At 34.6% G+C, this 17,570-nt stretch overlaps 1 protein-coding gene across 1 annotated transcript in view; it reads left to right on the top strand.

The window, feature by feature from the left end:
• Positions 1-2,837: 2,837 nt before the first annotated feature.
• Positions 2,838-17,570, top strand: part of AP-1gamma (adaptor protein complex 1, gamma subunit) — a 61,866-nt gene continuing 47,133 nt past the window's right edge. The window contains exons 1-2 of the mRNA XM_089096921.1: positions 2,838-3,103; positions 13,754-13,900. Of these exons, the coding sequence (XP_088953047.1) occupies positions 2,859-3,103; positions 13,754-13,900 (392 nt within the window). The 5' untranslated portion in view covers positions 2,838-2,858. The remainder of the gene's footprint in view (positions 3,104-13,753; positions 13,901-17,570) is intronic.

Genomic DNA, 17,570 nt, shown 5'->3' with positions numbered 1-17,570 from the left:
TCTCTCTCTCTCTCTTTTTATTTCTCTCTCTCTCTCTCTTTCTTTCTCTCTCTCTCTCTCTTTCTGTAGCTTTGTGTCTGAGTGGATGTTTACTTGTCCCCTTGTCTATTTACCACCTACAAGAACAAAGAGTCAGATACACAAACACACAAATATAGACAGAAAGAAAAGCAAACATCCACTCAGACACACAGGCACAGAGAGAGAGAGAGAGAGAGAGAGAGAGAGAGAGAGAGAGAGAGAGAGAGAGAGAGAGAGAGAGAGAGAGAAAGAGACAAAAAACACCTACAAACACACAGAGTCAGACACACAAACACACTAAAACAGAGGTGGGAACAAGCAAACATCCTCTCAGACACACAGGCATGGAAAGAGAGAGAGAGAGAGAGAAAGAGAGAGAGAAACGAAAACACGTGCAAACACACAGAGTCGGACATACAAACATACAAAGACAGACACAGAAATCCCCGTGCCTGTCTTTGTGTCTTTTGAGAATAAGAGAAAGAGGTCTAGTTCTAAATAAACTTAGTATAACCTCGTAATTCTCTTTTCTCATTTATTATTAAAATATGTAAGCTCTTTCTGATGTTCTGGAAACAAACAACAATATTTCCCAACAAGTGTTTTTCTCAGTAGAGCCGATGGAATTGTCCCGGCTAACCAACACATTGAAATAAATCAACTTTTGCAAGGCTCCACCCGACCAGTCGTCTTATAGGTTGCCAATTGGTTTCTGTTAACTTCACGCCGATAGAACTGTCAATTTTGTCGTCTTTGCCCGATGGAAGCCATTTATGACATAGTAATGGACCGACAAAATATTTTGTATTTGTCAACTTCGCGCAGATGAAGCAGTAAATTTTGTAGTCTCTTGCACAACGGAAGTCTTTAATGACATTAGATTAGACCGACAAAATACCAAGTTTTTTGGGTGCAGCTAACAGGTCATTTTTAGGGGGGCAATTGGTTTCTGTAGACTTTGCGCAAATGCAGCAATACATTTTGTTGTTCTTCCCCCGACGGAAGTGTTGTATGACATTAAATTGGACCAGCAAAATATAAAATTTTATAGGGGTCCACTCGACTAGTAGTTTCTTAAGGGGGCAATAGGTTTCTGCCGACTTCGCACACATGAAGTATTAAGTTTCGTCGCTTTTGCGGCGGAATCAATTTTGGCTCTTATAAGGGAACTAGAACCTGATTTTTTTATTCAAATGAGCCTCCTCTAAAGTTCACACAATAACTCCTTCCACAAAAAAGCTTATTTGACCCCGGGACATAACTTACAACCCTAGTCCATAGACTCTGGGTGGTTTTGTCAACCCCAAATGCCTTGTTATGTAATTTTTGGACTTATTTCGAAAAAAATGGTCATCTTAAAATTTGTATCGGATGCATTTGGGAAAAAAAGACCGTAAGGGGAGGCTACTTGCCCTCTGATTACTTTGACTCATAAAAATGGAACTAGAAATTCTGATTTTCAGTCAAATGAGCCCCCTCCAAAGTTTATACGACCATCCTTTCCATAAAAACCTTATATGACCCCGTGGTATAATTCATAACCCTTGCCCTGTGGGCTGTGGGGGTGAGTTGCTCAAGTTTAAAGACATAATTACTGGACCTCTCAAAAACGCTGAACGAAATGGCCATCTCAAAATTTTGATTGGATGTGTTTGGGGGATTGATGGTTGTATGTGAGGAAGCCAGTTCCCGTACGATCCCTTTCAGCTATCAAAAAGGCCACTAGACTGTGCAATTTCCAATCAAATAAGCCAACTTCAAAGTTTCTGTGACAGTTCTTTCTAAACGAAGGGCCTTCGTCTAAAACCAGAAAAGGGGGATAGCTGTCCTCCGATCACTTTGAATCTTAAAAAGGGCACAAGAACTTCTGATTTCCTCTCCCAAATTTGCCCCCTCCAAATTTTATACGACCATTTTATAAAAACCTTATATGCCCCAAAGGCATAACTTACAACCCTGCCTTAGGAGCTGTGGGGGTGGGGGGTGTCATCCTCAAAGACATAATTTCCGGACCTTTTAAATACGCTAAAAAAAATGGCTATCTTAAAATTTTGATTGGATGGATTTGGGTAAAATATGAGCGTGGGGGCTGGTTGCCCTTCAATCACTTTGGAATATTAAAAGGGGTATTAACCCTTTTAATTTCTAATCGAATCAGCCCCTTTGCAGGTTTCTACGACAACTCTTTCTTTACGAAGTGCCCTGGTCTAAAACAAAAAAAGCAAACAAAATAAATAAATAATACATGTTCTCACATCGCTCTTTACTTAAACAGCTCAAAGGCTCTGACTATGATTTAACTATTCCCTTTAGCATTTATTCCATTGGAGTTTCTATAGTCACATAAATTCTGTTTGAACTGTTTTTTTTCTGCATTATTATTGAACATTTTGAATCAAGATGAAATTTTATTCCTTCTGCTTTTCGGTTTTAATATGGCTCTTTACTGTTATTTAATTTTTTCGGAATTCTTTTGTAAAAGTAATTTTTGGAAAGAGCAGTGAATGTTGAATCAAATGATTGTATATACTCTTTATCTAGCAAATGGGCCCAAATACAAATCACCACTGTTTGACAGAGAGGACTAAAAACCTAAGGAGACAGTAAGGATGAAAGTTTTGCTAGAACACCATAGTATAAACGGTTTAAAAGGGAGAAATCAAAAGCACTCCTTCAAAAAATGTACATGGCGATCCTGATAATTTCTAATTTTTTCTCATTATTCCCCTGCCGGAAAAATGTGCCAAATCGTATTTCGCAGAAATCATAGGAGTGCTGCGGCACCTACTTAGGAAGAAATGGAATAGTTTTATCTAAAAGCCCAATTTTCAAATGAAATGAATTCTGCTGCTGTGGTTGACACTATCAAACAGGTGATTGGGGATGTTGTTGAGAAAGTAAAGACACCTACACCAACTAGACTGAGGGACTTAATTAGACAAATAAGGTCAGCCAGAACAGCAGCTGAGGAACGTGCTGTTGTTAATAAAGAATGTGCTTACATCAGATCAACTTTCAGAGATGAAGATGCAATGTGGAGATGCAGAAATATTGCCAAGTTGCTTTATATCCATATGTTAGGGTGAGATTTATATTGTACCTTATAGAAATTAGGGCAATATGTTACATTTCATTTGTGCCCTTTCATAGGCTAGGCCTAGTTCAAATTGTTGATGAAAAACTTGTCAGATTTAAGGTATAAGACAGAAATCAAAGAGTAAAAAAAAAAAAATACTATTTAATCTCAAGATTTCTATTCTAATGGAATCACTGTAACAAGAAGTAAGCAATAGGCTAGGCCTACAGTTCAATTCCCCATTCAACACACTTGGTAGGCAATCTTTGGTAAATTTTTGGGTGTTACTGTAATTTAGCTAGGATGAAAGTGAAAACATAACTGGTAGGGTAAGACACCCAGTAGTCGGCCACCTGCCTATTCTCAGAAAGAATGTAACTAACAGGGAACCTAGCTCTAGGCTAATGTGCTTAGAAAGTTTTTATACAAAGACAAAGCTGGTTTCCCTGGTCACTTAGCCTAGATATCCATATATCTAAGCAACACTTTCAACTTGTCGCTTTCTTTGTCTAAAATTAAAATAGTCTGCTAAGTGACCAGTTTAGTGACCACTAAGTGACCATATTAGCCTAGAGCTAGGTCCCCTGTTAATTACATTCTGTCCGAGAATAGGCAGGTGGCCAACTACTGGGTGTCTTACCCTAAGTATATACCAAATCATATTAGGCCTATTGAGTTAGGAATAAAGTGAATACACCATTTGATGCCTTTTTTTTATGCTGATTACAAATATAATAATCATTTCTATCAGAAATGAATTTCAGCCCCCCCCTATGTATGCCAATTCAGGTTATAAATTTCTACTTTAGGGGGGGCAAATTTTGTTTCTGATTTAAATGGGAGGTAAGTTTAAACTTTACCCCCAAAAGCTTTAAAACTTCAACAACAAAATTTCTGTTGTATGTGATTTGTGTTTTTCAAACTAAGCCCTTGTTATCTTTTTAAACTTTTAAGCATTTCAGGTCCCCTGTCACTTTTTACCAAAATTGCTTTGGAAGTTTCCTATGGTGCTGGGAGAATTGCTAACAGGCTTTTTGTGGGAGTATACCTAATGGATAATATCTAAAAATTTCTATTCTGTAGAATATAAAAATAATATCCAACCATACTTAGATATTGCCAAAATTATCCAACTAGTTAGCTATCTGAAAAATTCTTTTAAGCAAATAAGAATTTATCCAACTAGGAAAATAATTAAAACTTAGAAGAAAACTAGTTTTATCTTGCTAGCCAAATACAATAAAGCATAAGAGCCAACTTAATATATCTAACTAGGTGGACAATACCTTAACTTAATGCTTCTTATATATATCTAACTAGACAGATAAGTAAATTCTTCATGCAAACCTGTGATAATATCCAACTAGTCAGACAATTTTTTCTTTTAGACATAGGATGAACATCTAACTTGGTGGATAACACTTTGTCCTAGCCCTTCTAATATTAATCAAACTAGGTAGTTAAGTAACTTCCTGCCTGGTTAAGTATATATAAGAAGATCTAAGACTCAGCATTATCCACCTAGTAAGATATTCTTACTGTACCTAAGAGAAACAATTTATCTGGCTAGTTGGATATTATCCCAAAACTGCATAGCCTAATGGTATTTACTTATCATCCTAGTTGGATATATATCAGGAGTGTTAAGACTTGCTATTATCCACCTAGTTAGATGTTCATGCTGTGCCCAAGAGAAATGAATTATCTGGCTAGTTGGATATTAACCCCACACTACTTAGAGAATCTTCTTATCTGCCTAGTTGGATATATATCAGAAACACTAAGCAACATTATTATCCAACTAGGCAGATATTCATGCTGTGCCTAACAGAAACAATTTATCTGGCTAGTTGGATATTATCCCAAATCTGCATAGCCTAATGGAATTTACTGATCATCTTAGTTGGATATGATCAATAGTGCCACCACAATCATCATATTGTATAAATAAGAAAAGTAGTTAAAAACAGAAATAGCCTATACATAAAAATAACAGCCTACCACATGTAATTGGCCAAGGTTTGTTTTCTTCTCCTGCATTTTGATAAGTTCAATAGAGTGAGCTTATTTGGATTTTTATTCCATCATTTATTGCTGGCTATGTTTACTAGTAGTACAGTTGTGACAGTGGGGTACTACTAACTATAAAAGTGTATGTTCTGCTTTGATGTGTTACCCCGTACCTTAGTAGCCTTAGTATACTTGATTATTGATATATAATCTGCACACCTATTGGAAGTTTTGGAATTATAGCCAGTTTAGTAGCCTATTTACCAGTGTGATGCTCCCTCCACAAAGTAACAAATATCAGAAACCAATTACTCCTGAAAAAAGTATTGATAAATGTGCTGTTGCTGGGTGTTTACTTGACAACAGTTCTTGTGCTATACAGTGCGATAAATGTGACCAATGGTTGTGTGCACAATGCCCATCAATGTCCTCCTCTGAATATGATATCTTTGTAAAAATGAATAACTGACTTGGTAGCACCTGGGTATGCCCCATGTGTAAATCTAGAGGTTCAGCCCAGTAAGATCTTCCCCAGCTACTGAAGTCAGCTCTTAATGAGCATTGTAGTGAAATGAAAGCTATGTAGGTTGGTTTTCAAAATGAAATTCGCACCTCTCTTGAAGGTATTAATGCTAGAGTTCAGAGTCTAGAAAATATTATCTCATCTAAGGTGTCCACAGCCAATGTTGAAGAAATAGTCAATCATACCATTGACATTAAGCTGAAAACTGAAGTTCAAAAGATGGTGCTACAAGAAAAGGACAGACTGAAAAGACGTATGAATTTTGTTGCATATGGTGTTCCACCCCAAACCAATGACTTACAGTTCTTACGAAATCTTCTTACAAATATGTTTCAAATTGATGTAGGTGCAGTGACCAATTTGCAAAGGATGACAAGGAATAACACCAACTCAAGTGCTCCAAACTCATACAATCGACCAGATCCATTACTGTTCTCAGTCAGTTCCTTTAAAACTAAAATTGACATCCTAACACAGTCCCGCATTAAAAAAGGAGACATTCGTTTCTATGCACATACCTAAAAAGAAGACCGACCCCACAAAAAAGATTAGCAGAAAAAATCAAGCAAAAAGCAGCTGCTGGTGAGCGAAAGTTAGGAATAAAAAATGGTTGCATAGTGACAAAAAACGAGCTAAAATAGGTTGACATTACCCCTAACAACAGAATGGCTCTTTAAAAACCTATTCCCTGCCTTTAAATAGTATTAACAAGCAAAGTAATTTATCTGTTCTGTATACTAACGCAGACTGTTTATCTACAAAAATTGATGAATTTCATGCCTTAATATCAACCCGCATACCCTATGTTATTGTTATTACAGAATCACTCCCCAAGAATTGTCAGCACCCAGCTATATTTTTCCAGCAAGTGCCTGATTATAAACTCATTACAATTAATAATCATAAGCGTGGAATTTTCATTTGTGTTCATACCTCATTGAAGTATATTGAAGTTAATGACCCAATTTCTTCAATTATTAGTGAATCCTTAGTAGTTGATGTGAAATTACCTGGGTCCTCAATTGCTTTTATAGTTGTAGTCATTTATTGTAGTCCTAGTGTTTGTGAATTGTCTTCATTTAATAATAGAAAAATATTGCAGTATTTATCCACTTTCTCTTTATCTAGTTCTAAATTTTTAGTAGTTGGTGACTTTAACGTACCTTCTATTGATTGGACATCGGGTACAAAAAAATTTTCTGATGAGTCATTTGAAAATCATATACTTGAAGCTTTACAAGAGCATTATTTGTATCAGCACATTCAAAACCCTACACGGTTGCGCGCTAATTCAACCCCTTCAGTTTTAGACCTTGTAATTACAAAATCGCCAGATGATGTTGCTAGTGTTGAGTTTTTGCCACCACTAGGAAAAAGTGATCACTTGGTATTGGTGATATCACTAAATTGTGTGATAGGTCGTTATGATATTCCAAATCATTCTTCCAAATATGATTATGATAGAGGAAATTACATTGCATTTTCAGATTATATTTCGTCTCTTTCTATACAAGAGGAGTTACAGCAATGTAATGCTACTGTTGATGCATCTTTTGATTTTATTAAGCAGGCCCTTATAGAAGGTAAGGATCAATATGTACCAATATATACTAGTAGACAGTTTTTCAAAAATAGACAGATCCTTCCTTGGTATATTGTACAAATGCTAAAAGAAAAAGGTGATAGGTTCCATGATCATTTAAGATTTAAAACCTTAGATTCTTGGTTAAATTATAAAAGAGCTAGAAATAGAGCAACTAAATTCCTTCGTTTAAATTATCAAGAGGTGGAGACAAAAGTTATAGCATCACTCCAAAGCTGCCCAAAAAGATTTTGGAGATATGTGAGAAGGAATCAAGTTTCACAATCCCCATCATCCACTTTCTTTATAGATCCCGAAACTTTTTTACATATAGATGATGATTTTGTAAAATCACAACTTTTCAATAAGGTATTTGGTTCAGTTTTTACTCAAACACATACCAAAACCCACACTCAGTTTATTCCTCCAGATTTAACAAAAGAATTTGTTGATTCAGAGTTTACAGTCCAACAGGTTTATCTGACACTCCGAAATCTTGATCCAGGAAAGGCACCAGATATTGATGGATTTTCCAATGTGATGTTACGTGAACTTGCATCAGTACTTGCTGGGCCACTCACATATCTCTTTAATCTTTGTCTCTCATCTGGTAAATGTCCTTCAGCTTGGAAAAGAACTATCATTAGGCAATTGTACAAGAATGGTTCAAAATCCCATTTCAATAATTACAGACCAATTTCAAATACATCAATCTTTTGCCGTATACTGGAGAAAATTGTGGTGAGTAGAATCTAAGCACATTTTGAGGAAAATAACTTATGGCATTCTGCTCAGCATGGTTTCTGTAAACAACAATCTTGTAACACACAATTTCTTGAGGTGATTTGTGATTTTCAATTAATGGCTGATAATGGTATTTTGTTTGACTGTATTTATATTGACTTTTCCAAAGCATTTAAAAAAATTTCCATTCCACTTCTGATAAAAAAATGTCAACTATATGGTATAGGCCCATTAACTAATGCATGGATAACAGATTATCTTACAAATAGAACCCAAGAGGTTGCAGTAGGTGATGCCTTGTCATCACCTATTTCTGTCATAAGTGGAGTTCCACAAGGCAGTTGTCTTGGGCCAGTACTCTTCTGCCTTTATATCAATGATTTACCAGGTGTTGTTAGGAATTCAACCATAAAAAAGTTTACAGATTATGTAAAAATCTACAGGCCAGTCATGAGTGAACAAGAGATTTCTTTACTTAAAGAGGATTTGGTTGCTCTTGGCCAGTGGTGTACTGCAAACTCTATGTTCATTAACAAAACCAAGTGCAATGCTGTGCACTATTTGCGTAGAATCCCTCAGCATTACCATTACTTTGTTGTTGGTAAATTAATTTCAAGTTCAGAATATGTTTGTGACCTTGGGATTTGTTTTGATTCAAGTCTCAAATTTAATAAACGCGTATCAGACATCACCCATAAGGCTAATTAGCAATTATTACGTCTAAGGTGTACTTTTTCTAAGTTTAATCTTCATTCACTGATTTCACTTTATGTATCCACTGTACGTCCAGTACTTGAGTATTGCTCATCAGTATGGCATCCCCTTAATAAGAGAGATATAGAGAGGGTTGAGAGTGCAACGTAGGGCCACCAAACTCATACCATACCTGAGTCATCTACCTTACCACCAGAGAATGGAAAGACTACAGTTGCCTTCTCTCCAGTTCAGTCGTGATAGAGCCGACGTAATAAATATATTCCGCATTGTTAGGAACACTGATAATACCACTCCAACTCACTTTTTCACTTTTACAGAATACAGTAGTATCTATCAACACCAACACAAAATTTATCCACCATGTTCACAGAAAAGATTAGGCCAAAACTCTTTGTCTAGCAGAGTGTGGAAGACTTGGAATTCACTTCCATCAGAAACTGTTGCAAGTACCACAGTCCAGTCTTTCAAAGGTGGTTTAGCCTCTACAGATTTCTATACTAGGTCCTATCACAATCCATTTTGAGATTATTTAAAAAAAAAAAAAAAATTTTACTTTTGTATTACCTGATTTGTTACAGTGTGACAGTTATTTTGTAAGCTTACTTTTTTGTAGGTTTCAATTATTAACAGATATGTATCACTTAAGTTGGTATGTTATTGTATGTTTCAGTAATATTGTTTTTCCAATGTTTTTCAGTTACTGTGTGTTTGTGTTATGTCATTGATATTGTTATAGACTTTTTTATAATTGTTTTGTGCGACAAGCTTGTTAAAGCTTACCGTATATTGTTATTAATAAATAAATAAACAAATATATATCAGGAGTGTTAAGACTTGCTATTATCCACCTAGTTAGATGTTCATGCTGTGCCTAAGAGAAATGAATTATCTGGCTAGTTGGATATTAACCCCAAACTACTTAGAGAATCTTCTTATCTGCCTAGTTGGATATATATCAGAAACACTAAGCAACATTATTATCCAACTAGGCAGATATTCTCTCTGCCTAAGAGAAACAATTTATCTGGCTAGTTGGATATTGACCCCAAACTGCTTAGAGAATCTTCTTATCTGCCTAGTTGGATATATATCAGAAACACTAAGCTACATTATTATCCAACTAGGTACATATTCATGCTGTACCTAACAGAAACAATTTATCTGGCTAGTTGGATATTATCCCAAAACTGCATAGCCTAATGGTATTTACTTATCATCCTAGTTGGATATATATCAGGAGTGTTAAGACTTGCTATTATCCACCTAGTTAGATGTTCACGCTATGCCTAAGAGAAAAGAATTATCTGGCTAGTTGGATATTAACCCCAAACTACTTAGAGAATCTTCTTATCTGTCTAGTTGGATATATATCAGAAACACTAAGCTACATTATTATCCACCTAGGCAGATATTCATGCTGTGCCTAACAGAAACAATTTATCTGGCTAGTTGGATATTATCCCAAATCTGCATAGCCTAATGGAATTTACCGATCATCTTAGTTGGATATATATCAGGAGTGTTAAGACTTGCTATTATCTACCTAGTTAGATGTTCATGCTGTGCCTAAGAGAAATGAATTAGCCTATCTGGCTAGTTGGATATTAACCCCAAACTACTTAGAGAATCTTCTTATCTGCCTAGTTGGATATATATCAGAAACACTAAGCAACATTATTATCCAACTAGGCAGATATTCTCTCTGCCTAAGAGAAACAGTTTATCCGGCTAGTTGGATATTGACCCCAAACTGCTTAGAGAATCTTCTTATCTGCCTATTTGGATATATATCAGAAACACTAAGCTACATTATTATCCAACTAGGTACATATTCATGCTGTACCTAACAGAAACAATTTATCTGGCTAGTTGGATATTATCCCAAAACTGCTCAGAGAATCTTCTTATCTGCCTAGTTGGATATATATCAGAAAACTTAGCTGCATTATTATCCACCTAGGTAGATATTCATTCTGTGCTTAAGAGAAACAATTTATCTGGCTAGTTGCATGTTATCCCAAAACTGCTTAGAGAATCTTCTTATCTGCCTAGTTGGTATATATCAGAAACACTAAGCTACATTATTATCCAACTAGGTAGATATTCATGCTGTGCCTAAGAGAAACAATTGATCTGATTAATTGGATATTATCCCAAAACTGCTTAGAGAATCTTCTTATCTGTCTAGTTGGATAAATATCAGAAACACTAAGCTACATTATTGTTGACCTAGTTAGATATTCTTGCTGTGCCTAAGAGAAACAATTTGTCTGGCTAGTTGGATATTATCCCAAAACTGTATAATAGAATTTTCTTATCCTCCTAGTTGGATATATATCAGGAGTGTTAAGACTTGCTATTACCCACCTAGTTAGATGTTCATGCCGTGGCTAAGAGAAATGAATTATCTGGCTAGTTGAATATTAACCCCAAACTGCTTAGAGAATATTTTTATCTGCCTAGTTGGATATATATCTGAAACACTAAGCTATGTTATTATCCAACTAGGTAGATAGCCTGTTCTGTATATTGCACAGACAGTCAAATATTCAGCTAGGTAGGTAAAGGTGTAAGAGTCTTAAAAATGTTTTTATCTGTCTAGCATGATAATTTATCTTGATACTAAGTGTAGTTGGATATTATTTTTACATTCTATGGAATGTAATTTTTTTAAGAATATCTATTGGGCACCTTCCCGGCTTTTTGTATTTGATACTGTCAGCCAACACTAAGACTTGCTAAATGATTTTTTTGGCATCAAATCCCCTCACACTTTTTTTGTTTAGGTTGCTACTCTATCTGATATCCTGATATGATGCCCTCTCAAGTCTGTTGACTCTAGGATGGACATAAAGAGTGATCAAGATTAGACAGAATTTTCTAACATCTCTTTTAATACTTTCCTTATCTCTAATTGAACCTTTGTCTTTGAATATAAATTTTTTTATTAGGTATAATACACAGGAAAAAGCCTTTGGCTTATTCTCCATTGAATTATAGTTCAGATGAAACCAAACTGAGTGAGGCTGTTTTATCTGTATTTGTTTTTGTAATCCTCATTGTTATGGATTTTCTAAAATGCATTTCATAATCCTCATTGTTAAGCATTTTCTAAAATCTTTTTAATACTTTCCTTATCCCTAATTGAACCTTTGTCTTTGAATATAAATTTTTTAATTATATATAATACACAGAAAAAAGCCTTTAGCCTATTCTCCAATGAATTGTAGTAAAAATCAAACCAAAGGGAGTGAGGCTGTTTTATCTGTATTTGTTTTTGTAATCCTTGTTGTTATTGTAACACCCCTTAATCCTTTGTTTTTCTCTGTTGATTTTTTTTCTTGATAGCCCTAGTCTGTGGAATATATTTGTTTTCTCTGCCATTTTTTACTTTCTTAAAATCTGGATCACAAGACAACCTGGTGTCTATTCTAATATGTGCTCAAGTTCAACTCCATTCAGTGGCCTTTTTACCTCTTGTAAATCTGTTCTCACAATTTTTAGGATGCTATCTCTATTTTTGCTGTAGTGCTGTTTCCTTGCAGTTGATACTTTGGTTGCCCAGCTTGGATATTTTCTCTGGTTTTCTCCTGTTTAGCTTCCTCTCTTGACACCATTGTGTTTATAAGCTGTTTTTACTAAGTACCATTTTTTTTTATAATTTCTAACTCACAAATAGGAATGTCCTCTTTGTACTAATGTATGGGTAATGTATTCATCCTAGACATGGGCATTGACAAAACAGCTTGAAAAACAAATGCAAGGTTTTGAAAATAATTGCCTGCAGCATATTCTGGGTATCTGCTGGTCTGATAGGATTACAAGTACCTTCATGTGTGAAAAAAACAAAGCAAACATTGGTAGTTGAGACAATTTGAAGTAGTAGATGGCAGTATTGGGGCCATATGTTCTGCATGGGTAATGGCAACTTCCCTCATGATGTTTGGTGTTGGGTCCCCCCCCCCCCCCCCAGCATTAGAAGACATGGACAGTAGAATGCATTACTTGGATAGTGTGTAGAGAGGAAGGCTGCACTGGCGGGCGCATCTTTGCTTCACCTGTGGTTGCAGACTCTTAAGAGGTTGTCATGGAGAGGCACCATTGTTGCCTTGTGCACTAACTGGTGTGGGAGGAACTAGGTCTAGGTAACTATCAACTTTAACTGTTAGGGCCACTTGATTTGTCACCCTCTTATATTTGTATATGTTGTCATTGCAACTGGCAGCATCATATAGTTTTTTTTTTTTATTATATAGTTGTTTATGGTTGTAACCTACAATTATCACATCATTCATCATCTTATATTTGAAGAAGCAGTTTACAAAAGGCACTAGCTATAGCAATTTTCTTTCAATTGTGCCCTTAAACAGATGTGTACGATATTCCAGTGCTCTGCTAGTAGTGAAGGAAGAAAAAAAGGAGGACATATCAGGGCTTCAAAAAAGCGATTTTCTTTGTTGTTCATGCCAGGGGGCTGTAAGTATCCTGTATAGGATTTTCAGCAATGGTGATTCTAATGGTGAACTTTTTGTTTCAATCCGACGCCATTTTTAGGGGTTTCAGGCCCTTTTTCGAAATTTTCATAAATTGGTGTTCAAAATAACATTTTACTGTTAAGACTAAGCAAGATAATAGTTCCTGAATCAGCTACAAGTGGAAATTTTTTCTCATGAGCCAGTTTTTTTAGGTGTGTTTTTTTTTTTTTCAATTGTGGTTTCTATGGGCTGTGGTTTGTTCTCTACTAGGTTGCAGCTACCAGTGCAGCCATGAAGATATAACACAGGCTTCTTTTGAAAAGTTATTTTTCTTGGGCATGATGTCAGCAGAGTGATTATACTGCCTGGTTTCCAGTGGTTTGTTCTTCTCTAGGTTCCAGTTATACTAAACAAAGGTTTACGCTAACATTCTAATGTATAGGTACCCTTCCTTTTTTTTTAATTTGTATTATATTCGGTTATTCCATTGTAGAAAATTAGACTATAATTTTAATGTTTAGGCACTATGCTTCTCTTGATAACGACTTTATGCTTGGTATTTATGCATAGTATTTATGTTACAAAGAGTTCTATTATAATTTTAGCTATCCTGCTCATTTTGGTCAGTTGGAATGTTTGAAATTAGTTGCATCGGAACGTTTTACAGACAAAAGGATTGGATATCTAGGTGCTATGCTTTTACTAGATGAACGTCAAGATATTCATGTTTTAATTACAAACTCCTTAAAAATGTAAGTGTTTTTTAAAAACTGTTTTAAGTGCAAATCTTCAGTGGCCTCTCAAGAGCTTTGCAAAAGCAAGTGATATTGTTTTATTTATTCTTTACCACATAGCTCTGTCTTTGGAACTGAAATTATTTTTTATTATCCTATTTATTATAAAACTATTTACAACACGCTGTATAACAATGAGAAGTCCAGTAACAGACACAAAAAGAAAATATAAACTAAAGAAAACCATTGGTGAAGAGAAAAATAATTCCTCAAGGGTTGCAGTTGTGGGAGCTTGTGCCTTGCTAAGACACTTATAATTAACCCTGACAGGATCAAACTAGGTGCCGGTTGAGAGATTTGACTTGCTTGAAAACTAGTCTCCTTCTGAGCCTCAACTAGGTTACTTGTCCTTGGAATTTATTCAATGACCTAGAAATTTGTCTTAATCACATGTCTTGTCCCCAAGAGGAAGCCATTCACGTCACCCTCCGAGGTTGAAACCACCCAGTAAGTTGACAGAATAGATCTCCACCTCCTTCACCAACCTATCAAATTCAAACACATTATTAGTACCACCCAATTCCTCTAGTACCTAGTATGATCTTCTGAATCTACCCCCAGATTATTGCTGCTTTCTGGAATGAGGACCTTCTCCTCACTGTAAGTTCTTGTTTGTTGGGTGACTAAAGTGGGTTCAAAAATGGATCATGTCCCTGAAACCAGAAGCCATCTACCAATGCAGACTGAATTGTAGAAGCATATCGCTTTTCTGTAGCTCTATTCAATTTCTTGGATTTCCTTACTTTCATATTAGGATTAAATAGATCATCTTCAAATGGGAACTGCACCTGCACATTAGGTGGCTCATACTGAAGCACACATGGACTGGTGATTTTTAATCTCTTAAAATCAGGGGTATCAGGTCCTGACCGGCTGCACAACCTGACGTTAAAAATATGTCTCAGAATTTATTAGTTGCTGTAACAGTATTATCTACTTGAAACTTGTTAAGTACTTTATCAATAGAAAAGAGCTACAATAATACCAATTCTAAAATCAGAAATGGGCCCAAAAGAAATGATGTCCTATAGACTTATTTCCCTTAAATCATGCCTATGTAAACTAATGGAACATGGGAATAAAAGCCAAGATCCTTCCAAAACTGATGAGTCAGCTTCAATTAGAATATTTTGGTTTTTATCTCATAGGAGTACAGCAGATGCTCTCTTTAGGATGGACCGTAAAATTAAAATGAGTCATATGCAAGGTAAGGGGATGTTAATAACTTTTTTTTAGACATGAAAGACACTTTTGACAGGGTGGACGTTGGTAAGTTAATTTTAAAGTTAGCTAAGTTTAATTTTTCAATGAATACAGTTTGTTGGATTATTGATTACCTTATAATTAGGGAAATAGAGCCTTAAAAAGGAAATTTTGTCTGATGTTAGGACCAGAGCTATTCTATAGTGACTGCCTTCACAAATTGGCAAGTAATTTCAAATGGGGTACATCTTTTATTTGTGCACAGTGCATTTATAAGATTTGCCCTGCTTTTGAGGGAGTCATTAAGATAACTTACATGGTATTTCCAGACTAACTTCCTGTCCAGACCAAGGTAACAAAACTTTGCAACATGGATATAGCGGTGATTACTGTATATGTTTTTCAGCTTGTTGATTGCATGGTTTTTCACTTTCATTTCTTTATTTCCCATCTTTATTTACCATATCTTTACTTTTTTCTCCATATTTCTTTATTGTATCTTTACTTGTATTTGGCAGCAAATTAAAACTAAATGAATATATAGACATGCAGTGCCTGGGGTGCTTCACCTACCGCTTTTTCTAGCTTATTGTAATGACATAAGTTTTAGTATAGTTCAAGGCAGCAAGCTGTTTATTAATGCAGATGATATTACACTCGCAGCAACTTCAAGAAACCAAAATAGACTTAAAGGCTGCATCTGCAAAGGTCTTGATTATCTTGAGCTACAAGGATTGGAAAATGATATGGAATTTTCCCCATCAAAGTTAGTCCTAATCCTTTTCAGAAGGGAGGAGGTCATTACTCCTTCTAGTGTATTAATTTACTCAAGCTCTATACCCCATGTTGCAAAGTTTTGTCTCCTTGGTATTGTGGTTGACATAAAGTTAGCCTAGAATCACCCTAGAATTATCTTATTGGTTCCTTCAAAAGCAGGGCAAATCTTATAAATGGAATATGCACAAATAAAAGGGGTGCTTCATTTCAAATGAGTCAAAATCTTGGTCCTTCTTTGAAACTACATTAAGAACTTTATACTCAACAGACTGTGTATTCAAGTTTATATTGAACAATTTAACTACATTCAATAGACAGTGAAAATCTAGAAGTTGTACATAAATAAGTGACATTGTTTTTATTTGATTTTTTTTTTTAAATCAATAATTTTTTTAAAATCCAAAGTTGTGCATAAATAAGTGATAAATAAGTTTTATTTGATTTTTAAAAAATCGGATACATTTTTAAAAACTAAAGTTGTGCATTAATAAGTGATATTGTTTTTGTTTGATTTTTTTTTTAATCAAATAAATTTTTAAAAATGAAAGTTGTGGATAAATAATTGACTTTTTTTTTTTTTTTTTTTTTTTTTTTTTTTTTTTTTTTTTTTTTAATCAAATAAATTTTTAAAAACCAAAGTTGTGCGTAAATAAGTGACATTGTTTTTATTTCATTTTTTTTAAATCAAATGAAATTAAGTCATTTTTTTTATTTGTTTTTTCTTTATATCAAATAGATTTTTAAAAGCCAAAGTTGTGCGTAAATAAGTGACATTGTTTTTATTTCATTTTCCAAAAATCAAATAAATTTTAAAAAACCAAAGTTGTGCATAAATAAGTGACATTGTTTTTGTTTGATTTTTTTCAAAATCAAATGAATTTTTAAAAGCCGAAGTTGTGCATAAATAAATAAGTGACATTGTTTTCATTTGATTAAAAAAAAAAAAAAATTAATCAAATAAATAAATTTAAAATTTTAAATTTAAATTTGTAATTAAAAACTTTCAAGTCTACCTCAAGTATTCCCTCATTAATTTAAGGAAAGAAATACTGTCTAGCACAGAGATGACAGCGGTGGGAGGATGTTTAGTTATCCCTCAGTGTTATAGACTCTAATATTCACTGTAATGGCACAATCTTTACCTCCAACACCTTTGACAAACTAAACAATTTTTTAAATAAGCAAACACTTGAAATACCATTTAGTGACTACTCCGGACTACGAACGATGTGAAAATTCTGTAGATGCTTTTGAGACAGGGGATTTTTGGTGTATGACGTTCTATTTGTTCTTCGCTCTTTTTGGACGCATTTTCAGGTCAAAAATGATTTTTTTTTGTCAAAACGGATACTAAACCAAACTTTTTTCGAGAATCCGCACTGAAGCTTCTGAGAAAAATGAAAATCGTAATTTTCAGAAAATTTTTCATTTTTTCGTAGTGAAACTTTTCAGGAAAGCAGAAATTATAAAGAAAAGTTTGGATCTTTTTTTAAAAATTTTAGCTCTTTCATATTCAGTATATCTATATGATTATTCAAATGTTTTTTTTTTCAATTCGTGCCTATATTTTAACTCTATTATCCTTCATCTGAGACTCGTTTTTATAATTGTCTGAAATGCGGCCGCGTTGTTTACCAGCGTTTTAGCT

This window comes from Artemia sp. Qi Xiang Cuo, chromosome 11 (assembly GCF_049724085.1).
Source record: "Artemia sp. Qi Xiang Cuo chromosome 11, ASM4972408v1, whole genome shotgun sequence".
Classification (NCBI taxonomy): Eukaryota; Metazoa; Arthropoda; class Branchiopoda; order Anostraca; family Artemiidae; genus Artemia; species Artemia sp. Qi Xiang Cuo.
This window is presented reverse-complemented; position numbering and strand designations above follow the sequence as displayed.